The sequence below is a fragment of the Juglans regia genome, chromosome 4 (genome assembly GCF_001411555.2).
Source record: "Juglans regia cultivar Chandler chromosome 4, Walnut 2.0, whole genome shotgun sequence".
Lineage (NCBI taxonomy): Eukaryota > Viridiplantae > Streptophyta > Magnoliopsida > Fagales > Juglandaceae > Juglans > Juglans regia.
The window spans coordinates 8303375-8329787 of NC_049904.1; the positions used below are offsets into that span (position 1 = coordinate 8303375).

The window sequence follows — 26413 nt, forward strand, 5'->3', positions numbered from 1 at the left end:
TAAATATCTTGTTATATGTGGCTATTGCTCTTAACCCCCAGATCAAGAATTATGGCATGATATATGGTTTGAGACTTGCGCACGGGATGGCTGAGCTTATTGGGACAATGGTTAGAGAAACCCTTGGTAAATTATTTGATGAGTTTACTGTGGTCAGAGATGGTAATGCACCTACACCTACACCTACACCTACCCCACCATCTCCTCCAGAAGTTGGGGTGGGGAAAAAATGTAGGTTGGCGTGGAGTAAGAGCCTCTCACAAAAGTCTCTACTAGTCCGTCAATCTACGGTGGCAAAGTTAGAGGTAGACAGATATTTGGCAGGGAATCTTCTCCCATATACATGAGAATTTGATATATTAGCATAATGGAAGACCAATGCAGTGAAATATCCCGTCCTTGGAGATAACTTGCAATATTTTGGCCATCTTGATTAGCACCTTTGCTTCAGAGTCGGCCTTTAGTACCAGATGACGCATATTAGATCCAGTTCAAAATTCATTATCTACTACCATTGTGGAGGCATTGATTGGCACACAAAATTGGATTAACAGCACGAAAAATTATGTTCCGCATCTTCTTGACTTGAAGGAGACCGACGAGGAGGGAGGTGGCGATTAGCCTAAATCTGATAATTGTTGATTTTATTTTATTATTTTAATTTATTTATATTCATTTAATCAGTATTAATTTCAAATTTAATTGTTGTAGCGATACATGAGACGTCTATGACTACCTCTAGAGCAGTATGACTTCATGCGTATTGGATCCACCATTGCCATTTGTCATTGGTTTGTACAATTTTTCCTTAATTGGTTTTTGTATTTATATAATTTTTCGTATCTAATTATTTTACTTGTATTTTTTTTTAGCTTTTATAATCTCAATGTCATATGTCGAATCCTAATCCTAAGGACCCAATGATCTATTCTCATCTTAATCCCAATGATCCAATCTCATCTTGATTAGTACTTTTAATATTTGTAATTTTTACATTTCTAATATGTTTTTATTTTTAATTTTTGTCTCTTGTTTATAATTCTAATTTGTTTTCCTTTTAAATTATTAATGTTTCAGGTTTTATGATCTCAATTCTCATAGTCTCATAGCGGCCAGCACATATCACTAACTTTTTTGCCACCATGGCCAACTTATATTCTGTTAAAATGTTATTATTTTGTCAATTTACTTAATTAGTTAATTGTTAATTGTAATGTTGCTACAATAGTACAACTTGTAATATTTTTAAATCAATTTATAATTTTTGTAATAGTTTTCTCTTAATTTGTATTATTGTAATAGTTTAGTTATGATTATTAGTTAATAGTGCAACTTAGTAGTATATAATTAATAATTTCTATTATTGTAAATTATTTTATGTTATTTTTAATTTTGTATTTTTTTTTAGTTAAATTCTAGGCCAATAATGGCCCAGAAACAGGTTCTGAACCAGTTTTAGCCCATTACATGTGTTTATGGGCCATTTGGGGCCCAAAAATGTACTTTGGGCCAATGGCCCATTTATGTGGACTTGGGGGGGGGGGGGGGGGGGGGATGAGGCAGGGATGCAATACCCGGACGAGGTACCCTGCCTCCCATTTGCAGGGGCGGGTTCGAGGGAAACCTCCAACCCCCGCCCATGGGTAGTTGGGTAGCACCGCTAAGAACAAATCATTTATGATTAAATGAGCAATTATTTTGGGTTCCAAACTTGATGTGCTAAGATTTCAATATGGTGGGATTTTTATGGATACAAAGCGCTTTTATTTAAAAACTTTTATGGCAAATAAACTGCATTCATTCATGAAATCGTAGTTACAGCTGTGACTGGTACATACAGAAAAACAAAAACTCAGATTACAAGCCAACTACTCATAGTTGGGACTCTACCAGTACACCCTTTGTGACTGGTATGGTCTTAGCTTCTAGAACTCTCTACAGACAAACCGTCTAAGAGACCACACTCTGCCTAAAGCAAAGATTTCAAACCCCACCCTCTAGAGGAGGAGATGACTTTCACTTTATGGACAAAATGTCCAAGAAACTATTTCTTTTTTATTATTAACCTAAAAAAAGAAAATAACAGAAAATGTATATGATACATAGGAAAATAGCAAAATAGATCTTAGAAAGCTGTAGATCTGCATACCTTAGAGGAAAACAAAAAATCAAACACAAGGACTATAGTGGCACGTGAGGGACACGCGCCACCCTGGAAGTACAACAGACAGTCGAGTCTGAAAAAATCGAATGACCCTAGTCCTAGAAATGTCGCGCTTGGCGGCGATAGAGCTCCCCTTGTGGTGGCGCGTGGATGACACGCACACACTTTGGACCGCACATGTGGCTCATTCGCCGTTCCATTCGACGAGATTCTTCGCTCGTCTGAAGGATCGGCGCTTTGGGAGTCTTGTTGTGGGGCACGTGGTGGTCGTTGGATTCCAGAGAACAACAAATTGGCATTTCGCCCTACGTTAAAAGGAAAACATACAAAACTAGAAAAAATAAAAGAAAAAACTAGAGAGAAGGGGGAGGAGGGAGGGAGGGAGGAGCTAGATCTCCAACCTTCTCCTTTGGTTTGAATTTTTTTGAGGGGCTGTTCTAGAGAGGATAGGTTGAGAGCAATAGGTGTGCTATGGTCCCCAATTTCTAATTATTGCTTTTAGTTAAAATTTAAATTCAAGTAACTCGTTCAATAACGAAAACTATATTTATATTAACATATAACTTGGTAAGATTCTAGTTTTTTACTTTTTTTTCTTATATTTTCTCGATTATTAAAAATATAAAATATAAAAAAAGCATATTATAATATTTTTTTCTTTTAATATTTTTTCTTTCTCCGAGGGATCCCCCTTGTCCCCTTGGGATTCGTCCTTGGCGTCCGACCTGGAAATCATGGAAAGGTCTCGAACAACGATGGTGAGGGAGACGAGGTTGCAGTTGAGACCACGTGGAAATCAATACTACGTGTATAGGCATGTTGGCGTGTCTCTTTTCTCGCCTTTCCCATTCCTCGTCTCTCTATCTATACTATTTTCTTCTCCGGATTCGGATCGTCCTTCCTACTAACAATCTCCGACTCTACCTCAGTCCCTACCAAACTTCAACTCTTCTAAACCAACTATACTCCTTGATATTTTTGTGTCTGCAAATGGCAATAGTCAATGCCTCTGCTGTTCTTTTTGTATCTCCTCAACCTCCTTCCTTACCAACATTTTCCAAACTCCTCACCCGCACGTTGGCTGCTGCTAGACCAACAGTAAGAACCCTCTTTATCAGTCCGCCTTTTGCAATGAAGAATGGTATTGGTAAAGCTGTTGAAAAAGTTGAGAAAGAAGACGACATAGAAGAGCCCAGTGAATCCGTCTTATACTCCTTCACTCCTCTGCCTTTGCTCTTCCTGGCTACTCTTCCTGGGGGTAATCTTTTATTTCATTCGATACTCGAGCTTTACATTAGTCTTCTTTTGTGAATTTAGTGTCTGATTAGTATTGTGTTTAGAAACAACGAAATTATGCTAGCATCTTATTAGTATTGTGATTAGCATATGTGTTTAGAAACATGGTTTAGCACTTTAGAGTTATTTTGAGTTCTTAAATATTTTCTTGGTGTTTTCAAGGGTAGTGTCGCAGTAAGATTTACCAAAACATGCCCATGGTTGAATCCTCATTGTAAGAATCAAATGGCTGTTGTAATTCATGCTGTTCATGGAGAGTCCATTAATTTTTGGAATTGGGATTTTATTTTTTGTTTCGTTTTTTCCTGGGTCTCATGTTGGAATTTTGACTCTAAAGGTGTAGATGGTAGGATGAAGAGTCCTAGAGTTTAAAGCCTAGGAGCTTTAATATCTACCAAGTTGATATGAGCAGGTCTATTGGAGATGAATATGGGAGCATTTTTAGCTGAACTAATGGAACTCTGGCCTAGGTAGAGGTTAAGTCTTTGTTTTATACTTGGACGTGCTGGCATTGTACATTTCAGAATAATTAAATACCTTGAGGAAAACTTCCTTTTTGAGACTTTGTCGGAAAATGAAGAACATAATTGTTAATGAACTCACTCAACTCAGGACATGACCGATCACTCAGGATTCTGTTCCTTTGGAATTTAAAGCCTTGGACAGCCAGCAAAGGCACTCATACAGATATTGTGCAATCAAAGGAATAAATAGTTCATCATATGTTGCCCCAGAGGGCTGAGAGCAGTTTATGTTCTGAATATTTTTTTTTTTTAAAGAGCCAAAGGTCACCTGTCCATGAGCAACCCCCTCCCAAATTTTATTAATAAAAACCCTCACTTATGGCAGAGGAATACCATGGAAATACGATACAAAGCACAAAAAAACCCTTCCCTCATTGACTAATATATGGAATCCCCAACAAATCAAGACACACAATCCCCCTCAGTCTCCCTCTTACCAAGTCCTCACCTAAAAAATCATCATTCCTTCTTTAGCCAAACAATCAGCAGCCATATTAGCCTCTCTAAAAATATGCCGAGACCGAACATTAAGCACAAGAACAAGAGATTGGATTTCCTCCCAAATATGGTCACAGAATTCTATCAACTGCAGTCCTGTCATAATACCTTTAACTTTTAGTGGCCAGACACCATGAAAAGTATCCACATTAGGACTTGAAAAATTTGATGATAGGTTGCTGCCTCCTGGGTGTTCTCAGGAGGCTAGTAAAATATGATGATGGTTTTAATTTTCTAAATATGTCTGTAGGTTTGAGCATCTGAAGTTTCACTTGTCATAAAGTATTTACTAGCCTATTATCTATGTTACAATTCCTTTTCAAGCATTTAATAGAACTCATCTGCATAATCCAAAATAGTGAGTTTCCTTCAAGGTTAGCTTTACCCAGTGTTACTTGTTAAAAATTTATATATGAAAAGCCATAACTTTGAATATCTGAGTAACAGCTGGGGCACTGAGATCTGTATTTGGGCCTTTTGTTGAGCTTGTCAAGTCATGGAATCTTCCCAGCTGGCTTGTACATTGGGGTCACCCAGGAAACATGGTATAATGTCCTCATTTTACCCTCCACCTTACATTACATAAAACTTTTTTTTTATGTAAGTAAATACGTTACATAAAACTTACCACCTATGCTACTGCTAATTGTGCTATCAAGTTTCTGGTTTAGAGTCTGTATCATCTAATTTCCTATGTTTTGATCCTTGAACTTGTAGGCAGTTGTGCTCTTCGCCATGGGTGGCTATGGAACCTATCTAGGTTTCCGAATACGATTTTCTGATGATGTAGTAAGAAATACATTACAGTACATGTTAATTGAGACTAATAAATTGGATGCTGTGTTGTACTGTTATGATATCTGGATGTCATGCTATACTTTGATTAATTCAGGAGGAAAAGGCTAAGGCCAAAGACTTGCACCCGAAGCTTCTAGGTGGGATGTTTTTCTTCTTTGCTCTTGGAGCAACTGGTGGAATAACAGCTCTGCTTACTTCAGACAAACCCATCTTTGAGAGGTACTTTTACAGTTATGTTTCTTCGAGTCTTTTTTTCTTGTAAGTTTGAACAAGTCCATTCTGAGTTTCAACTTTGAATGTTTGTTTGCAGTCCTCATGCTGTTACAGGTTTGATTGGCCTAGCCCTCTTGACCATACAATCCACATTACCTGTATTATTTGAGGTGATCATAAATGTTGAGGACCTTGTTCTTTAATTATTGGTTATTTTGTGTGTGTGTGTACTCCCATCTTCTGTAATCTCAAACTTTTCTTTTTGCACTTTAATCACGCAGAATAATCCTGGATTAAGAAGTGTTCATGGTATCTTGGGTGGCGGGATTATGTCACTGTTTCTTGTACACGCTGCCCTTGGACTTCAGCTTGGACTCAGTTATTAACCATAGCCTTGTTTATGCCTATGCATCTGCATTTTTATTAACTCATTGATCTATTTGGAGGCTTCGAGGTATCAATTTTCATGTAATCTGAACCTCATGCAATTATAATGATACCATTGAGCATGTTCTCGAAAAATTTGTTGCTAAGTTATGACCTTTTTAACCTGCATTTTGTGCATTTTGGATTTTGTGGTATTCAAACATCACCACCAACCAAAAAAAGGAAGAATTAAGGAACCTAACTTCAGCTAACATCAAAATAGGCAGCCAATGGCACTAAGGCTGATTGACACCTCCTTGATAAATCAAGAGTCGAAGTGCTTAGAAAATATATTCTTTCCTTGCTTTAGAAAGTACTATTAAAAAGTTAAGAACTAAAAAATTAAAAAAAAAAAAAAAAAAAACAAGAAAAAGAAGGAAGAACGCATACCAAAAATGATGACATTAAGAAGCCAACTTCTTAAACGCCACACTGCACAATGTTTTTTATGCCTGGCCCTTGCCTTAAGAGAACAATAGAAAGCAAAAAAGCAGATAGGTTTGGAAAAGCCAGCTTTTGCCAGTCAAATTGGATTGAATGACCTCATTGCGAGGGTTCTTCTCATTATATAGAACAATATCACTAATTACAAGGCTGAAAATCAGCCATTACAGCAATCAAATCTAACTAAATAAAGAAGCGATAAAAGTCCTTCTAATTCACACGATCAAGGCTATCACCAAGCTATTTACAGGTACAAAATATTGTCTAAAGAAGGAAGGTATGACTAAAATCTGTACAGTGATAACTACATTCCCGCTGATGTCCTCAGTCAAGAAGCATCAATTTGCTTACAAGAAACTAATGACGATGTCGTGTCATGGTCTCGTGTCATGGCCTTGGTAAACACATCAGCTATCTGAAAGTCAGTGGAATATGAGGGAGAGAAATAATACGAGATTCCAAGACTTCCCGAATGGAATGACAATCCACCTCAATGTGTTTTGTACGCTCATGAAAGACGAGATTGGCAGCAATCTGAATGGCACTAGTATTGTCAGCATGGAGAGGAGTAGGATTTGACTTAGCACAACCAAGCTTAGCTAGAAGCCCCCGAAGCCAAAGAATCTTTGAACAAGTAACCAACATCGCACGGTATTCAGATTCAATGGAAGATTTAAAGACACAATCATGTTTCTTACTCTTCCAAGAGATCACAGAGTCACCAAGAAACATGCACAAACCAGTGATAGATCATCATGTATCAAGAAATCCTGCCCAATCAGCATTACTATAAGCAACAAGGCAAAGAGGAGTCCTAGCAGGGAAGAACAAACCACGGCTAAGGGACCCTTGAAGATATCTAATAATATGACAAACAACAACTAAATGTAGATGACGTGGAGCCTGCATGAACTAACTAACCTGATGGACAACAAAAGAAATATCAGGTTGAGTAATAGTCAAATAGTTCAGGCTACCCACTAACTTTCGAAACACAGTTGGGTCGGAAAGGAGATCTCCCTCCTCATGATGATACTTCGTGTTTACTTCCAGAGGAGTATCCACAGAAGAAGTATCCTGAAGGCCAGCCAAAGTAATCAAATCCTAAGTGTATTTATGTTGATTAAGAAAAATGTCAGATGAATCAGTATGAACTTCTAACCCCAAGAAGTACGTAAGAGGATCAAAATCCTTCATATGAAACGAGGCCTGAAGATGCTGCTACAGTGGAGTAATCAAAGTGGAATTCGTCCCCGTAATAACAATATCATCAACATAAAACAAAAGAAGAACAATACCAGTGCATGTCTTGCAGAGAAACAGAGAGGAGCCATATTGACTCTGCTTAAAGGAAAGTTGAAGCAAGGTGGACCTGAATTTATCAAACCATTCTCAAGGAGCTTGTTTCAGCCCATATAACAAGCGTTTCAACTTATAGACATCCAAGGAAGAAGAAGAAGATGACAATCCAGGTGGAGTGGTCATGTAGATATCTTATTTGAGATCAATGTGAAGAAAGACATTTTTGACATCCATTTGATGAAGGGGCCAACCTTGGGAGGTAGCAATAGGCAGAACAATCCTCACTGTAGTTATCTTGGCAACTGGAGCAAGAGTCTCCTCATAGTCCACCTCATACTCTTGTCTATTGCCAAGTGCAACCAACCATGCCTTATACCAATCCAGAGTCCCATCAAAACGTAGCTTAATTGAGCAAACCCACTTGCAACTGATGGCCTTAACAGTAGCTAGACAAGGAACAACATCCCATGTGTGATTGTCCTGGAGAGCTCGAAGTTCTTCAACCATCACCTCACGCCAACATTCATGTTTAACTTAACTTGACAGAATGCAAATGGAAGACAAAGTAGCATGGAGAGAGGTATGTGAAAAACCATATCGATCCGGGGGACAAGATACTCTGGTCGAACGTCGAGGAACTGTGTGGACGTCCGGATCACCCGTAGAAGAGGCAGCCTGAGCAGGGTTAGATGGAAAATCAGGCTCAAGAAGGGGCAAAGTTGGTCGTCGTTGCTCATACACAAGTCTAGGTTTGAATCAATCAGGAGAAGAAGTCAAGTCATCAAAATGCGGCAAAACATGCATCTCAAGTAAAGGCTCAACATGAGTAGTAAAGAACAACTGATTTTCAAAGAAAACAACATGATGGGAAATACAAAATCTGTTAGAACATAGATCATAGCAAATATAGCCTTTGTGTGAAATACCATAACCCATAAAAGCATACCTAATAGATTGAGCAGATAATTTATGACGTTCATGGGATGGCAAATGAACAAAACAAACAAAACCAAAAGCATGCATATCAAGATAACGAGGATGCTGATGATAAAGATGAAAGTAAGGAGTATTAAAATTCAAAACACTAGAAGGCAATCTATTAATTAAATAAACCATCGTTGACAAGGCTTCTACCCAGAATTTAGGCAATGTCTATTTTTTCGTTCAGCAATACCATTTTGTTGAGGTGTATAAGGACAAGAGCACTGAGAAACAATGCATTTTTGTTGGAGAAACTCATGAAACTCACGAGACATATATTCGCCACTTGAATCAGACCTTAAAGTTTTGATCCCTGACGAGAATTGAACCTCAACATAGGCGATGAATTGTTGGAAGACAGAGGAAACCTCATATTTAGAACGTAGAAAATAAATCCAGGTATACTTGGTATAATCATCAATGAAAGTAACAAAATTTTTATAATTCACATGTGAAATAACATGAGAAATTCTCCACACATCACTATGAATCACATCAAAACACTGTTCAACATGACTACCATGAGAGGGAAATGAGAGGGACTTACTTTTACCTAATTTGCATCTGGAGCAATCAAAGGAAAGATGAGATGAAAATTGATCTTTATTGCCCAACAAACCAGAGTTTATTAAATGAGATAAAACAACAAAGTTAGGATGACCCAACTATTTGTGCCATACTTCACCCTTATTGTTTACAGTGTTACAAGCTAAAGAAATAACAGCAGGAATGAAAAAATACAAAGGAAACAATCGTCTAACTTTAGACCCCTTCGCGAGTATCTTCCCCGACACCTGACCTTGCACAAGACAACCATCACGAGAAAAACAAACATCACAGTTGTTATCAACCAACTGGTCGACTAATATAAGACTAGTAGAAAGCTCAGAAGATACAAATACATCTCTAACTGTGGAATTAACATCACCGACAGCATGAATAGGTAACTGACTACCATTAGCAATCTGAATATGCGATGATCCATTATAAATCCGAACATTGCTAAGAGTGTCAGAAGAACTAGTCATGTGATTAGACGCACTAGAATCAACAAGCCAAGATAAGGAAGGTAGTGAACCATTGCCTTGCAACTCGAAGGCTGAAAATGCTAAAATAATCATATGTTGAACCATCTTAGGAGTAAGAGCAGATGAATCACCAACAATAGCAGAGTTAGCGGAAGTAGATGGACTCACAGTGGCCTGATAAGCATTAGCCTGACGATTCTGGGGACGTAAAGGACATTCTTTGATAATATGCCCTAGCTTCTTACAGTAGTTGCAAGATTTTCTCACACTGTGGGCAGCAATATGGCCGTTTTCTTTGCAACTAAAACATTGAACTTTCTGCATGTCTCATCCCTTGCCTTTCCCGTGAGCCGCATAAGCCACTGCATTTGGTATCATTTTGTCTTGCTGGTAAGTGGCCTGGGTGGCAAGACGCTGCTCCTCACGAAGTAATTCCCCAAAACAAACGTCCAAAGAAGGCAATGGATCACAGTTCATCAAATTGGAGCGAGTGGCCTCAAATTCAGGTCGTAAATTCATTAAAAATTGATCTCGCTTGCTTTGCTCATAAACTTCTTGCACAACAGAGAGATATTCGTCTGGTACCTTGGCATAAATCATGTCAATAAATTCTCCCCAGAAATTATTAAACCCAAAAAAATAATCTTGAATGGAGAGATCGCATTGAGTGTAACTGGCGATCTCGTACTCCAACTGAAAATGCCAGGCAAAATTGTCCTGATTATACACTTTTCTTAAGTATTCCCACATAGTTTTAGCAGTCTTATATAACCTCAACTTTAGCACAATAAGAGGATCAACAAAGCCTAAAATCCATGTCATCACTCTAGCATCTTTGATCTTCCACTAAGCCAACTTAGAAAGCTCAGTAGGAGCGGGATCACTACCATCTATATGAACCCATAATTCTTTCCCCAAAACAAATAAGGGAAATTGAAATTCCCAAGCAGAATAATTCTTACTCGTGAAGTTCACAGCAAAGGAGTCTGAAGACATGATGCTCATAAAAGGAAAACAAACAACCAAGAAGAATACTTGCCCACGTACCTGCTGAGCACCAAGGTACTGATGGGTTTACTCAGAATATCAAAAAGTAAAAATACCGAGAATCAAAAGGGCAGAACTTCCGTGGACCAAAAAACAACACAGAACTGATGTGAGCCAAAAAAACTTCACAGAAACTGCCGAGAACCCCAAAGCTTCCACAGAAACTGCTAAGAACCACAAGCACGATCACTAAGAGCCCGGACTGTGTCGACAATGCTGAGAACCAAAAACAAAACTCCAAGGCAGCCCAAGAACGACGAAGAGTGGCAACACTATCGTGTCGCAGCCCTAAAAAAAAAAATCCTCGCAAACAGTGTCGACAGTGGCAACACTATCATCCCCCAACAAAAAAACAATTCCCATGAGAAAGAACCAGAAATATTTGGTAAGTTATGGCTCTCAAACCATGCCAAATTGGATTGAATGACCTCATTGTGAGGGTTCTTCTCATTATATAGAACAATATCACTAATTACAAGGCTAAAAATCAACCATCACAGCAATCAAATCTAACTAAATAAGGAAGCTAAAAAAGTCCTACTAATTTACACGATCTAGGCTATGATCAAGTTATTTACAATTACAAAATATTGTCTAAATAAGGAATACAAAATATTGTCTAAATAAGGAAGGTATGACTAAAATCTGTACAGTGATAACTACATTCCCCCTGACATTGGCCTCCTTCTACCCTTTGATGCAATTTGTCTTTTGACATTGGACCAAAATCTCTCAAGTTCTTGAGGTATTAAGTGGAAAAGTATTATAATATATTGCTACTATACTATAATAGTAGATATATAAGATAGTAATTTTCATTTAAAGTATTATACCATCATAGTGTATATATATATAATATACGATAATATTGGACTTTACAACATTTACTGAACTTCTAATGCTACTTGAAATTCCACACGACAAGTATGTTGGGTTGTGGAGCCTTGTTATTGACTAAAGCCAAGGTAAACTGAGAGTTTGCTCGACTATCGCTCGAGCGAAGTCCAATCAGAGAGTTTGCTTGAGTCATGCTTGAGAGTCGGCTCGAGCGAAACACAGGCAGAGAGTTTGCTCTACTAGTCGCTCGAGCAAATTACTAGTCATTTCACCGCACCGCAAATATATTCTTCAAACACTCAATTGTTGTATTTTCTACAATCCGCAAGTATTCGTTAACAAAATCACCAGATACTCTATAAGCTAATATTTTCATTGTAACAATTATTTTTTTAAGGGAGGAATAACCAAACCTTCTAGTAGCATCTCGTCTTTGGACGAAGTATGGTTTATAAGCTTCAATTGTAGCTTGAATATGCAAGAAAAGAGGACATTGCGTTCGAAACCTTCTACAAGATACATTCAGAGAATCCAAGAAAATGCATTTGTGGCATTCAAAATAATTTCTTCAGATGAATGTGCGGCGCATAATAGAATCACGGTGTGATGTTGAGCATCTTTCACTACCCAGTTCTTCTTCTTCCATAGCAAGAACTAAATTCAATGCCAACTCCTCATTAGACGACAAATACTCAAAAATCTTAAAGATCGGAACCAAAAAGAGTGTATGGAAGGAAGAACTAGAAGAATTTTACAAAGAAATGAAATGGAAAATGTTATTTATAATTGAAGTTTTTGAGTGTCTCTAAGTAAGATATATTCTCATAATATATTTAAAAATATCTTGAAAACATTTTTTTACAAATATCGAAAATGAATATTCTCATAATATACCCAAGAATATATTCTTTTATAATTATTGAAAATAAATATTCCATAATATACCCAAGAATATCTTGAAAATATTCTTCCACAATTCTCAAAAATGAATATTCTCACAATTTAATCTCATTTTTTTTTTTATATATTTTGAATCAATTTTAGTTTTTGTTTGGCATATAAATTTTTATTTTGTGTATATGACATAATTATATGACATTGTATATGAGCAGATATTGCAAATATCAAAAGATGTGAAGATATTGCATATTCATTGGGTAGTTACAAAAATTTTAAATGAATAAAAAAATTATTTAAATGATATAGAAAAAAAAAAGATAAGCTAATATATAGTATATTGTAAAAGCCATTAAATAAAATAAAAAATAGTAACTTTTGATGATGCTTTTCTTTTTTAAGGAAGGCGGCCCCTCCGAACTTTATTGAAAACAAACCATCACTCTTGGTGGAGAAATACCATATAAACAAATGAATCAATCAAAACCAATCCCAAACAAATTAAAACCAACAAAACATAAAAACTTCTCAAACTACCTACGAATATATGGCAAACCCAATCGCTCCAATCGCAAGAATCATTTTATTTCCATGGGGAGTACATCATAAACATCATACCTTCTATCACAACCTTCCTCACCACGCCTTACTAGAAAATTGGCAACCATATTTCCTTCCCTAAATTGATGAAAAACAGTGAAAGATAAGTCATTCAAAGCAGCAGTAAGTTCCTCCCAATAATCCCACAAATACCAAACGATACATCTCTGATTTTGTATCCAATCTACAACAATTCTAGAGTCACATTCAAAATCCACATGCAAAAAACCCAATCTCAAGCACAACTTAACCCCTTCCGTTAAGGCTCTTATTTCAGCTCGTTGTTTGTTTCAAAACCAAAACAATTAGAAAACGCAGCCATAAACCCACCATCACCATCTCGGATCATACCTCCAAAATATTAAGAGAAATGATACTTGCAGTCGTTGCAAGCGTTGTGTAGTAGCTTTGAAAAAACTAAATAAATATGAGACCCACATGAAAAGAAATTAATTTTTTAATAGTAGACCCCACTCTTTTTAAAGTTATTGTACGGCATTTACGCATTTCACGACTGTATGTAGCATTACTCAAATACTAAAAATGAGTGCTTCAAGTACGAGGTAATACTGTACATTTTTTACCCGTTAATAGGATGGCATGGAGGGATTTGATATTTCACAAAATATTATGTTGGGAATTCATAAAATATTATTAATTTGATATTTCGTTGCTTTTATGTGTTTGCACCACAATTATCATGGACTGCAAAAATATATGATGAAAATAAATTAAATAAAAAAATATGAAATTAATAATATTTTATTATTATATAGAGTGTAAATGAATAATGCAATATAGAATTATATTTTAAGTAGAATAGACAAAAAATAAAATGCGTCATATTTTTGTCTCTATCTAATCGAAGAGGATACTCTCACTCTATATAATATAAGATAATATTATATTGTCTTTCTCAATGTAAAGAATAATAAGATACAATTATTTTATAATTTTTGTACAAACTTTTAATAAAATAACGTAACTTAATTTAGTGTAGGTGCCGGCCGACATGCATGATCCTACCAGATCCCTTGCAATTTTAGAACGTGAGTTAATAAGAAAGAGATATTGAGAATGATGCCAATAAGTAGGTCCAACTCAGCTTTTTGCTCGTGGCCAAGAAACTATTCGAGAAAGGCAGTTTTGCAAGTCTATGGATAGGATGGTTGAGTCATTCACAACAGCTGGTAAAGGAAATTGGAGAGAGAGAGAGGCGCATTTTGTTCTTCACAATGAGATTTTGCTTTGAATATTATGGTGTAGATATGTCACCCCAATTGATAGGGCAGTGCCAAAGTGACTGGTGTCGCAAAATTTGAAATTGGAAGCGTTTAATCATGCACTTTTTATTTGTCGGAAAACCTCTCCAAAACAAGAGTCTCTTTCAAACCCATCCTTGCATAGTAAACTCTGATCCCATGCACCGCACCCTCAAAAATTTCCCTACACATTATTAGTTAAATCGCTGACTTTTCATTGAAGGCGTGGCCCTAAAAGATTTTTTGCACCAATGAGGCTTTGAACATTGAAGGAAGTGATACCCTAAGACCAAGATCTTCACCACTTGGGCCAACCCCTTGGGGTTAAGATGATGTTTAATCATATTCTAAAATTCGCATGGAGGCTAAAGGAAATATGTTGTTTTTCTTATACATGTTGTTTATAAACCAATTCCCTAAATGTCGATTTTGGTTCTATAAGATACAAACAAGGATAAACAAAAAATACAAATCAAAAGAATTAAGTTCAAATGAAAGTTTTTGATTCAGCAATTATTATTCATTATAAACCATAGTAAAACAAACAGAGTGATATAGGTAAGAAATCAATTCATCATCTGTGATATCTATTCATCCCGTGATTCCGAATCATCAGGATCGATTCTTGTTTGTAATTGATGCATCTGCAACAACATGATGATTATGATGTTGCAAAGAAAGTACTCAGACGTGTCCTGTAAATGCTCCTACCCATCAAGAAATAAAAGGCAAATAATTAAAGGAGTACCCTTGAACCATTAAAAGAGACCGGAGATCTAAGATCAGTTCTTACAACAAAGTTCTTTGTTTTCTAGATCTATAGTATATATGTTGTGATTTTACTGCTTGACTCCTTTCCTTGCTTTCCAATTCTTATTCCTAGCCAAGTGCCATGATCTTATTACTTAGCTTCAGAGAAAGCCCCAGGATGGAACTTCCTGAATAATGCTTCCATAGCCGATTGAATGCGTACTTGGTCCTGCAACCATATTTTAAAAGGTTTAGATTTCATTTAAACAACTATTTGTCAAACTTCAAATTACATAGATTGAAAATCCTTGTGAAGAATTCTTATAAGTTATACCTTGCCCTTGAAACTAATCATCAGAGACCCGTATCTGGATTTGCGGTAACACCCTTGATGTTGCAGCGGGATATCATAATTAGAATGAGATAGAAGAAGATGAACATATTCTCCAGAAAACCCACACTAGAAAAAAGACTCTTACCAATGTACAGGTCAGGGAATTCAAGACAAAGTTTTGCCAGAGGATGAGCAGTTTCTACCTGAATTTTATCAAAACACAGACAACAATGAGTTGATACCACAAAACAAATAAAACCACCTAAATATTGCTAGTAAATGCCAATTAAACTAAATTATCTGCTAGTACTACCATTAAATCAACTGTAAACAAAACGCTGCCCGAGTTCGAACATATGTGTCATTTGAGATGCTCAAGCCATTAGTTTTCCTTCCAGAAACTAAATTATTGGTGACCACACCAATGCTAAAATACAATGTCCGGATATTTCAACTACGGCAACTTCCGGAAAATTTGAGAAAATGTGCTAGTGAGAGAGTGGGTGAATATTTCATTCCCTAGTACACAAAGACATGTTCCACAACTTCTCTCCGCTGTCTGCAAATTCAACCCACTAGTCGTCGACCCGCACAATGTGCGGGAATAATTGAAGCAGAATATTAAGAGGTGAGGAAGCTTAAGGGGTAAATAACGATGAGTCAATAGCTACAATAAGAAGAATGGTCTTTTTTTATATTATTGGAAGAGTAATAATAAATTGATGTAAAAGTTAATTGTAGGAAAGTCAGAGACAAGTAATGGGAAAATAATTACCACTATAAAATGAAAAGTCTTTTTTTCCTCTACTGAATTAGTAATAATAGATGGTAGAAAACCTTTTTTTTTCAAACTTTTTTTTAATCTGAATGTCAAGAAATATAGTGGGTTTATTGTGATAAGACAGTACAATGAAAAGTATTTTTATCATGTAAATGGCTGAGACAAATCAATAAATTAAGATGAAAAATGTATAGAATGATGAGATGACTCAATATAATACAAAAAGGATGCTTCAAAAATTATATAGGTAATAGGATTTTCTTTTCTCTTTTTTTGATAAGTAATAAAAGATTTTATTCCCAAGAAATAGGCATAAGCCCACGTACACAGGACATATACAAAGAAAATACCTACTACTTTCCAATAGATTTTTCTTCTCAACATTCTGCCACAATGTAAAGCCCATCAACTGGCAAGACAACAATGGATAGCCATGGATGGGCTAATAGTATGGTCAAATAGGCCAAGTGCAGAGAACTAGCAATAATATTCAGGTAAACCGAAGTATAATCTGATTCACACTGAAATAGATATGCATGTCTGTATGTGCCTGTAATTCTGTCCGCGCCTAAAATAAGTTACAATGATTTAGATGTAGCTTTCCAAGTGCATCTGCAGCCAGACAGCTGCTATAGTGAAAACAGAAGTATGAAAGAAAAGGAAACATTTCTATAACTGAAGAACAACTTATCAAAAGATAAAAAAGAACTAAGCCAAAATTTAAAAAAAAAAAGAACCCAACAAGAAGAAGAAGATGCTCAACATGTGCTGAATTAACTACAGGTAATGTGAAGTCAGAAGTATTATTTTGACCTCTAGCGACAATTGCAACGACTACCATGATTAAGATACTTTATAATCATTGACAGCTGAAAAAGTAGTGTTGAACTCATACATCTGAAAGCTGTGTTGTCAAGTACTTTGATACATATGGCTCCAGCATCGATAAAAGACTGCTAGATCCTGATAATTGATTCAAACACTCCCACTGCTCATCCAACTCCGTAACATTTGTTGCAGTAAGAACAATCACATTTTGACACTTTATCTACAAATAAACAATTGTCGGATAGCAGTTCAAACCAGCCTTACATAGCATGAACCTAACTATCATATGGAAGCTTATAAAAACATACCAAAGGCACAGGCAGCTTTTCATGATGCAACAATTCAGTAATACCTTCAGGCAACTGAGCCATCTGAAAAGAAGATCAAGTTCATGCTTCAAATATCCTAGCAGTATAGCATTCATCTTAAAATTCTGTGAAATGTGAAAATAAGTTCATACATATAGATAAAATTGTGTCAGTGCAGCAGGTTTAACTTTCACCCTAGAATGGAAAATTTTTCCTGCAGTAGCAATCTACTGTGAAATAAAAGAATAATGCACTGTTTGAAAAAATTATAAGTAGACCAATTGCTATTTATATCCCAAATAAGATATATCAAGACATAAATTATGAAATAAATGTAAAGTTGTTCGCTCTCAAAATCAAATACCTCATTTCGGTCTCCAGTGCATTGATCGCCTATAAGATGCCGAAGATATTCTTCAAATTCCTCATCCGGAGCCTAAATTGGGGATAAATGTCCAACATAGTTAAATTTTTATGCAAAAAAATAAACTATAAAGCCTGCAGAAACCATGGTCTCATGATTTCCTATGTACAACAATCGCCACTGAGTGGAGTTAAGAGAATCTTGAACAGTTAGATTCGTAGTTTCAAGGCTAGCTCTATCAAAGTACTTGACATGTTTTGGGGAAAATAGGGCAGGAACACTAATGCCCGTTAGGATGTTGAGCTGAGTTGAATTCTTTATGAATAGTAGTGAGTTGAGATGATGGAATGAGTTGAGATGGTGGAGTGAGTTTTGTGGAGCCAACCTAAGATGAGTTTAGATGTGTTTGGATATTAAGATGAGTTTAGATGTATTTATAGGAAGTTGAAAAAGGTTGTGGGTCCCACGTGTAGAGAGGTATTAAGTTGAAAAAGGTTGTGGGTCCTACTTGTAAAGAGGTTTTGAATTGAGATGAGTTTAGTGATTTGAAAGTTGGGTGTTTGAATATTAGACTCGGCTTAAAATTAGACTGAGCTGAGTTGATTTCAATTCAATCCAAGTTCCAAATGGGGCCTAAATGAAAAGGAAATTGATCCATGTTGTAAGACACTAATAGCTTAGCATTAAAAAAGATACGAACCAGACGAACACCAAAAGCCTTTGCAACACCTGATAAGGTCACATCTGAATGCAATGGTCCTACCCCACCATATATAAAAACCTGTATGGTCATATCAAGTGGGTCATATCAAGAATATACCCAGTGAAGAATAAGAACTTAGGAATGAAAACTCCTTTATGTCATTTAAAATAAAACAACAAAAAGAGCTCTAACAATTTGCAACAGTTTACCATATCATTCACAGACTTCTGTCGCTCAACTTCTTCAGCCACTGAATCTACCTGGTATGAGAAGAATTTCATAGAAAATGAACTATAAAAAACAGGAATCAATTTTGTGACAGGTAAAATTAGACAAAAAAAAAAAAGAGGAATAAATAAATGCAACATTTAGATTTTTAATGATTACTCCACATCCCTTCATTAACTCAAGAACACAATGCTTGTTATTTGTGTTTTAAACAGATAACTTTAACAGAAGTTTAAGCTGAAGGAACGAGGTGAATTTATTGAGTAGACCCAACAAGTGTAATATTTAATTGATTATTATTATTATTATTTTTTTTTTTTTTGGGGGGGGGGGGGGGACCATGGATTCGAGGTTTGAACATAGGCCCACCGCTATGTACTATATTGAAATACCAAGTATCCCCATTAACATAAACGGATGGGGAAAGGTGAATTTAATCATTTGATTCATATTTTAACACTATGCATACCTCTGTCACTGCTATCAAAGGTTCAACCATGTGCATATGACATACAAACAAGTACTGTGTTAGAAAGATAGAAGGTAATTCGCTATGTTCTACCAAGATGATTTCAGCAAATAGTAACTTACTTCATTCCGAACGACAGTAGTTTGTAATACAGACCAGCCAATAGAATGGAGCTTTCTACACAGTGTAGGTCCTAACTGATCTCCAAAGGTGCCGAACCTGAGCTATGGAACAGATTAAATGGTGACATCTTATAAAGTTAAAAAAAATTGTATCTAAACATTCTTCCCTTCTAAAGAAGCAACACAAGTCAAGAACACACAACAACCAACTTTATAGTCGTTCGCTGTGAAAAAAATTGAAGTACATAAAAACTCTTCTAATGCTTCGCATTTTCCATGATGATTTCGTAACTTAAAAATGGCTGACGAAGGATCAACTAACAACCCACAAAATAATCTGTTGCCTCTGGAATCCAAGCCAAATATCAAAAGAAAAAAAAAAGTAATTGACAAGAAGGCAACAGGGAAACAAAATAACATCTCTTTTGAGAGGCCAGCCAAAGCTTTAAGGGATAATGTAACACCAAAACAACATTACAAATATGAATAACCCATATAGAGTGGGTAGGTTATAAAGGTAGTCATGGGTGCCGAGTTCTATATTGGCTACTGGTGAAATTGGGCTTTAGGGAAGCTTCCAGTTGATTAGTCCTTCTTGAGATCATATCACAGATGTGGCTAATATTTTCCCTAGGTCACTTCTAACGAATATATAACCGTAGTAATCATAAGAACAGAGACCATTTGAATTTAAACACGTAATACCAACAGGGGACTCACAGAATCTCATCCCCAACAGCAATGGCTGATGCTGTAAGCATGCTGTTTTTATGCGAACCAACATTGTCTGGGCCATTGCTAACAGCAGAACTCCCACGAACTGGAGAAATTCTTTTAGCTCTTCCTGCTCTCTCTAATCTTCCATCAGAAAGCAGATATGCAGGTCTAAATGTTTCTCTGCCACTGGAGGAATTATCATTGGACAATAATGCATTTGGAGTTGTGTCATATATGCTCCCAATTGAAGTATAACTGTGAAAATCAAATATCAAAATAATTTAAATAGAAAATTGTAATACCTATATCAATTCACATGCATGTCCCATTTATAGTTGCATCAGGGACCAAACTAGTTAAAGTAAGAAGTATATCTGCCAAGTTGAGCAAATAAGAGAGAGAGAACTGAACAAGAAGTCCAACACTTTAAAATGCAAATAGGAAATATTACCCATGATCATAAAGACTGCAGTACTGGACTTTGCACTTCAAAAGAAAGGCCCACACATCTCTGCCAAACAAAAATCGAACCCTTAAATTTATCCTAAGATGGTTTCAAAAACTGCAAACTTCGTGAGCAAGTCATGGTGAAAACCAAACAATAATGACACAATAGTGCCAGAAAATAAGGCAGTATCAATCTTAGAACAGTTGTTAGTGGCAATAATTAAAATTTGCATTCAATTACACCATTTTTCTCAATTAGGGAATAGATGGTTGTTAAGATGCCACTGCAACCTAGAGGCTAAAAAAACTGACCAGTACGAATAAAAAAAATAAAACTTCACGAACTCTGCTATGGTTTCTCAAAAACAATTATAGTGGAAATAATGCATCCCATAATAAGAGGAACCCAAATTGGGCCCCTTCATGAGTTCCAAAAAGGCCTCCAGTTTTTAAATTCTCCTTGATTGCGATTATAAAAGATAAACGACAGAAACAATTTACATTAAGGACAAAAGTGGACTACAAACCAAGAAGCTGTTGGTAAAGCTTTCACCACGAAAAAATAAACTGGATAACAAAAAATTGAAAACCTATCATGACTACTATACTACAAAGAGAAATACCATTAAAAGAAGGAACAACATCAAATAAAAGGTAACCCACAATTGGTGATACTAATGGCTAACAACCACCAAACCAATGCCAAAGCATTGTTGCTTCCACTTTCTTCTTGACAAAAAACTCGGCAGTTTAACAAGTTTTATGACTACTGATTGATATAATGTTAACTTACAAACCTCTTAGTATGCCAAACCACTATTTCGCACATCAAATCATCAGAAAGAACCAACAATTAAAACGTTCTGAGTTTTACTCAATGCTGTTATGTTGCTTAAATGATGAAACCTAAACATTTCTGTGTATGCATATATAGATAAACACACATACATATGTATCTATCTAGGTATATAAAGCTCTAATCATATTTCATGAGTGGCCAGGGGAACCAAACAGAACATTTGCTATCAGACAGCCCTTGACATCTGAAAAGCATAATGTAGCTGCGGGAGACAACATACAGCAACTGAGATACCTGTATGACCAATCCAAGATAGGATTCACTCTCATGAAAGGTGGCCATCCTGGTGAACTGGGAGAAAACTGTTCTTGGCCGACCTGTGAGATTCATGGGAAAAAACAGAGGGTTAACTGCAGCTGTGCACCTTAAACTATGGGGTTATGTGCAATGTCTTCCCTAAACTATAGTTTCTGTTGTAACCAAGACCATCACTGGATTAATTTACAATGTCCATCCCACTAATCTACCAAAATTATAAACCAGTGCAATAAAAATTGCAATATCAACCCCATTAATCTATTAATATTGATATTTTTTTGAATGAGATGGACATTGCGAGTTAATATCAATTTTTGTATAGAAATCATTAAAAATAATGGAAAATAATCTAGACAGTAGAACAATACATAGTGAAATCATGCATTTGTGAACATAGAGCATGAAAAATACCGCAGTAGGATCACCAATGCGAACACCAAGGAAAATAGCTCTAATTGGTTTAGACTTTAATAAAGCTTCCAAACCAGACTTGAAATCAAGACGAATGATATCCATTTGCAAACCATAGCTGCTCAAATATGAATAAACAAATTAGCAGGCTAGCAGCCAGATCCTTCCACATATACCAGGCCTAGAAGTTAAAACATTCTTATTGTCTTGGGTAACAAAAACTTTATTAATCAAAAAGACCAATGAGGAAGAAGAAAAATCTAAATTAGAGGAGCTTCTCTTACGTAGAGGCTGTATCATAGGTAAACGAGTTGATTTCAGGGAAAGCAGAAGGGCTCTCAAAATATATTGTGCGAATTGGAAATTCATTTAGGCCCTCTTCAGAACAGCTTTGCTCCCCTTTATACAAAAAATAACCAGCCCTAAGTAGGTGCAACAAAACCTATACATTCAGTTTAATTGTCAGAATCAATGAGACAAAAGGTAACTGATGATGGATTACTAGACTAAAAAGACATAAAAACATACAGTTGAGTCCTTTCCTCCGTTAAAGCTGAAGGCAACCTCTTCAATACTGTTGAGGAAAAGAATATCCGGTATTTCAAACATCATCAACTTACATACTCCCCAATGGACAATAGCAGATAAAGATTATAACAGTTGCAGGTCAGAAGAAATATAGAACAAAAAAGGTGCATATTAAACACATAAAAAGGGAAATTTTTTAAAATTACATTGAAGAATTCCACATGACAACTCTTTGCTCATCATTCCTTGAGTTTTATTTTGTTAAAGAGATGGTGAGCCCAGCAGGAATAATACCCTAGCCTTCTCATTTTCCTATCTGCATTTCCTTAAAACTAACAAGTGAAAGACCCTATTCCTTCATTTGTATTTCCTTTAAATCAAATATAGTGTTAGCCGTCAGGAAATGACCAACAATGTCTATCAAATAGACATTAACAGCACGATGAAAGTCCAATTTGACAAAAATATTTCTCTGAATTAAGTGAATGGTACTCAGAAACATTAATCTTTTAACTGCATCTGTTGGTGGTTTTCTTCCAAGTAATCTAGGCCAGTATGGAACAAACCTAATAGGGCAAGTGGAAGAGTGTTTATTTAACTATTTTAAAATGTTTAGGCAGTTAGTGGTATAGAAAGTAGCAATGTAGCTATCCAACCTAAAAAAAAAATGAAAGTCCAGGAGATTGGAATTTATCAAATTCATGAGCTGACTTAAGCAGCGGATCCTGTACCCACCATTGCTTGTCCCTACCTTTCCTATCTGAAGCATCCACCATGTAGGGACCAAGGGAGACATCATGGGAGCCAGATGGATCTCAAATGGAGTCACACATTAAGTTTTTGGACTGAAGACTAAATATACATGTGCATGCCTTTATATGAGTGTATGGAAGAAGAGAAGGCTGAGGGATATGAATTGGGATCAGACGGGCTTTGGACAGCCAATGAAGCCCCAACCAACCATTCCCACACAGAATTAAGTCTTAGGAACAAGAATTTTCTAATTAGCATTAGAAGATTTCAGCCATTGTAAATTCCACATTCCTATTATCTGCGTAACATAAATCACTGGAGTAAAATGAATAATCAAGATTTAATGTCACCAACATCAAATGTTATGCATGAGAATGACAAAAGCAGATACTAATAAAAAAATTTGAATTAAAAAGTTGGTTGTTTTAATCATTATATTAAAACCAATTAGATAAACTAAGAAGATTCTGTTCCAAAACTGGAGATCAGAACATCAAAAACTATGCACTACTTACTCAAAATGCAAAAAGCTTTGCACATACAAGCAATTTTTGTATTTGTATTTATACCAAACATATACCCACCGAATCTTTTCATTGACTCACAAAACACTAGTGACACACGGCAAAAACACTTGAGATGCTCACAACATAAGAGAAAGGAGAAATGGTCTAAAAATATTTGTCGTATCTACCGAGCACCCAAAAAAACATAACAACCATTTGTTGTCTCTATCTCAGAGCCACCACATATACCTCCCCGAATCTTCTCATTAACACCAAAAACGCTAGCCACACATGCGACAGACATCTAAGAGCCTCATAAGGAAATGACAAGTAGCAAAAACGTAGTAATATTTAGTGCCACCTTCCCCATCCCCTTGAAGCTGCCCAAAATAAAGGGAATCTTTTGTGCCGTCGTTATTGCGCAAAAAAGTAGCAACATGCAGCAAAAACATCTGCGAAGATATAATTGATAACAAGATCCAGACAATAGTCAAAAAGGAATGTGCCAATCAACCACTGGTTAGATCAAGTAAGCCTATCTGTTAAAATTCCACAATTCTGTTAAATTTCAAATAAGTCCTTCACTCATTAAACTGAAACCCTTCACTAATGCTTCACACAAACCCTATCGATTTATTTTTTAAAAAAAAAAAACATATAACATACGAATAGTTTTTTTGCTGATCAAAGCCAAACCATCACTAAATCAGCATTACTAAATACAACCAAGAAACATAAGAAAAACCACTGAAATCTTGACAGTTAAAAGCATGCTAAATCTTCCAAAAGTATGAATTTAAAACAAAATAATGAGTCTACCCAATCCAATTAAATGGTGGACAGTAACAGCAAACGAAACTGGTTTTTATAAACTTTTGGATTAACAGATGCATGCACATTACCGAATTAACTCCATATGTTAATTTCAGCAATCACCTGTTTCATCTCTAAAATAACGATGAAAAAAAGAAGGAAAAATAAAAATAAAAAAACTTTTATAATCATCGCGTTCCTCATTCAAGGCCAGAGGAAATAAAATCTCCACTCAACTGACTCTAATACAAACCCGAGTGCGTTCTTCATTAAATCAAACAGCATGCAGTAAAAGATTCAAAATGTCAACATTAATTAATTTCCAGTTCCCAGCTTTCTAAGCACCCAAATGAAGCGAAAATCCCATGACATCTAATTCATAATAAATACTACTCTGCATGACAACAACAAAATGTAATTCGTAAAATTTCAAATAAAACCCAAAAAGAAAGGGTGGAAAATAAGAACTTACGAGTACAGAGCCAGAGCTCTCTGAATAACATATATGGCGTTTTCGTACTTGGTCTTGAGCCGCCGGTCATCACTCTCCCTGATTGCCTTATCGATCTCCATGTGCTCTGACACAAGAAAAAAAAAAAAAAGTGCAGAACCATGAAAAATGAATAAAGAAAATGGGGTGCTATAAATTGAAAATTTAATGCTGCTTCTCGGAAAAAAGAAAAAGAAAAATGGGTCTTGAAAATTCGAAAGAAACTCACTTTCAGTCACCTCAGGCTCAGGGCAGTCTTTGATGTTAAGATTAGAAGAGAAAGCTGACAAATATAAAAGCCTATGACGAGATATATCTAATCGGCTCTTGGCCGTCTTCTCTGAATCAAAAAACAATTTTTTAAGACAGATGGTTTTGACTTTGCATTACGCGTTGTTTAGATGCCACAGGTTCTTTATCTCTGAAACTGAAAGTGGCTTCTTTCCGTCTGCTTTCTCTTTAATTTACAGAGAAGCTTCGCAAGCGGCCAAGCCGTTGAAAAAAATGAAACTGAAGTTGGATCGGGAGGATTACTACAGCAATATCGATATTGGGGAATGATTCCCATAATTTTATTTTCGAATATAATTCAATTCTAAAGAATAAAATTCAAATCTTTTCCGAATTGTACTAGGAAAGGATGCCTTCCTTCACATAGAATTTTTTATTTGGCTCTGTAAATTAATCAGGGATTTATCCTGTCATTTCCATTTAGGAAATCTCATTTTACATCACCAACTATCAACTTTTACAAATTCCACCTTAAATTTCGATTTACTTCCAAAACTCTCACTTTTTTTCTTCTATTAACGGTCAAGGTGACTTTTTTTTTTTTTTTTAATGAAACGGTCAAGGTGACTTGATTCTCTTTTAATTAATTACTATTCTAACTTGATGGTAGTTATTAAGGGGCGTAAAGTTTCGGTTCGGATTAATTAAACCATTTGCCATTCTGATTTAAGAAAGTATAAAATTTTTATTTTTAAAATTTATTATATTATTTTTAAAATTAGTCATATAAATTGAAAATAATTAATTATGTATTTTTCTTCTAACTAGTTATAAGTATTTATATCTCTTCTAACCTAATTATTTGTGCTTAGATTATATAAAACATTAAAAATGTTAAGAATTTTACTATGAGCATTATTAAAAATATCTCTTCTAACCTAATTATTTATGCTTAGATTATATAAAACATTAAAAATGTTAAGAATTTTACTATGAACATTATTAACTAATTTTACTTAATTTAAATACTTAGTTAGACAACTTAGAAGTCATTCACTTCAATTTTTTCATTTGATATAATTTTTTTGTCAAAAACCTGGAAAAAAATGGGACTGAAATACTTCGGTAAGACTGATCAAATCAAACCAAAGCGGTCCGGTTCGGTCCAAAGTCCTTATCGGCCCAGTCCGGACTTT

The 26413-nt window shown here is 35.7% G+C and overlaps 2 protein-coding genes across 3 annotated transcripts; one reads left to right on the forward strand and one right to left on the reverse strand.

Annotated features, from left to right (window-relative positions):
- The first annotated feature begins 2858 nt into the window (after positions 1 to 2858).
- Positions 2859 to 6048, forward strand: LOC108999970. The gene is made up of 6 exons (XM_018976836.2): positions 2859 to 3422; positions 4930 to 5027; positions 5200 to 5271; positions 5375 to 5499; positions 5591 to 5663; positions 5775 to 6048. The coding sequence occupies exons 1-6, from the start codon at positions 2981 to 2983 to the stop codon at positions 5877 to 5879; spliced, it is 915 nt and encodes a 304-aa protein (XP_018832381.2). The 5' UTR covers positions 2859 to 2980; the 3' UTR covers positions 5880 to 6048.
- Positions 6049 to 14803: 8755 nt separating this feature from the next.
- On the reverse strand, positions 14804 to 25543 carry LOC108999982 (FAD synthase). 2 transcript variants are annotated; one of them, XR_001997620.2, is made up of 18 exons: positions 25216 to 25543; positions 24969 to 25074; positions 22425 to 22470; positions 22181 to 22338; positions 21897 to 22014; positions 21462 to 21544; positions 20373 to 20432; positions 19925 to 20176; positions 19205 to 19301; positions 18595 to 18645; positions 18383 to 18463; positions 17683 to 17754; positions 17319 to 17381; positions 17078 to 17230; positions 15547 to 15604; positions 15402 to 15454; positions 15111 to 15296; positions 14868 to 15024 (listed from the first exon to the last, which is right to left on the reverse strand). XR_001997620.2 is itself a non-coding variant. In XM_018976846.2 (17 exons), exons 2-17 carry the CDS (start codon positions 25067 to 25069, stop codon positions 15219 to 15221), a joined length of 1524 nt encoding a protein of 507 aa, XP_018832391.2. In that variant the 5' UTR covers positions 25070 to 25074; positions 25216 to 25543; the 3' UTR covers positions 14804 to 15218. The 2 variants fall into 2 exon arrangements, 1 of the variants encoding a protein (XP_018832391.2); XM_018976846.2 differs by having other exon boundaries at positions 14804 to 15296.
- Between the last annotated feature and the right edge of the window lie 870 nt (positions 25544 to 26413).

Bases quoted from the DNA above. Each gene is read 5' to 3' on its own strand.
- LOC108999970 (XM_018976836.2), top strand. From the start codon at position 2,981: ATGTTGGCGTGTCTCTTTTCTCGCCTTTCCCATTCCTCGTCTCTCTAT. The intron at 5,028-5,199 runs GTATAATGTCCT...TTGAACTTGTAG, and splicing joins GGGGTCACCCAGGAAACATG to GCAGTTGTGCTCTTCGCCAT. The intron at 5,664-5,774 runs GTGATCATAAAT...TTAATCACGCAG, and splicing joins CATTACCTGTATTATTTGAG to AATAATCCTGGATTAAGAAG.
- LOC108999982 (XM_018976846.2), bottom strand. From the start codon at position 25,069: ATGGAGATCGATAAGGCAATCAGGGAGAGTGATGACCGGCGGCTCAAG. The intron at 17,755-18,382 runs GTTCGTATCTTT...TCCCCAATTTAG, and splicing joins AGGCTTTTGGTGTTCGTCTG to GCTCCGGATGAGGAATTTGA. The intron at 17,382-17,682 runs GTATTTGATTTT...TCTTCTTTTCAG, and splicing joins GCACTGGAGACCGAAATGAG to ATGGCTCAGTTGCCTGAAGG.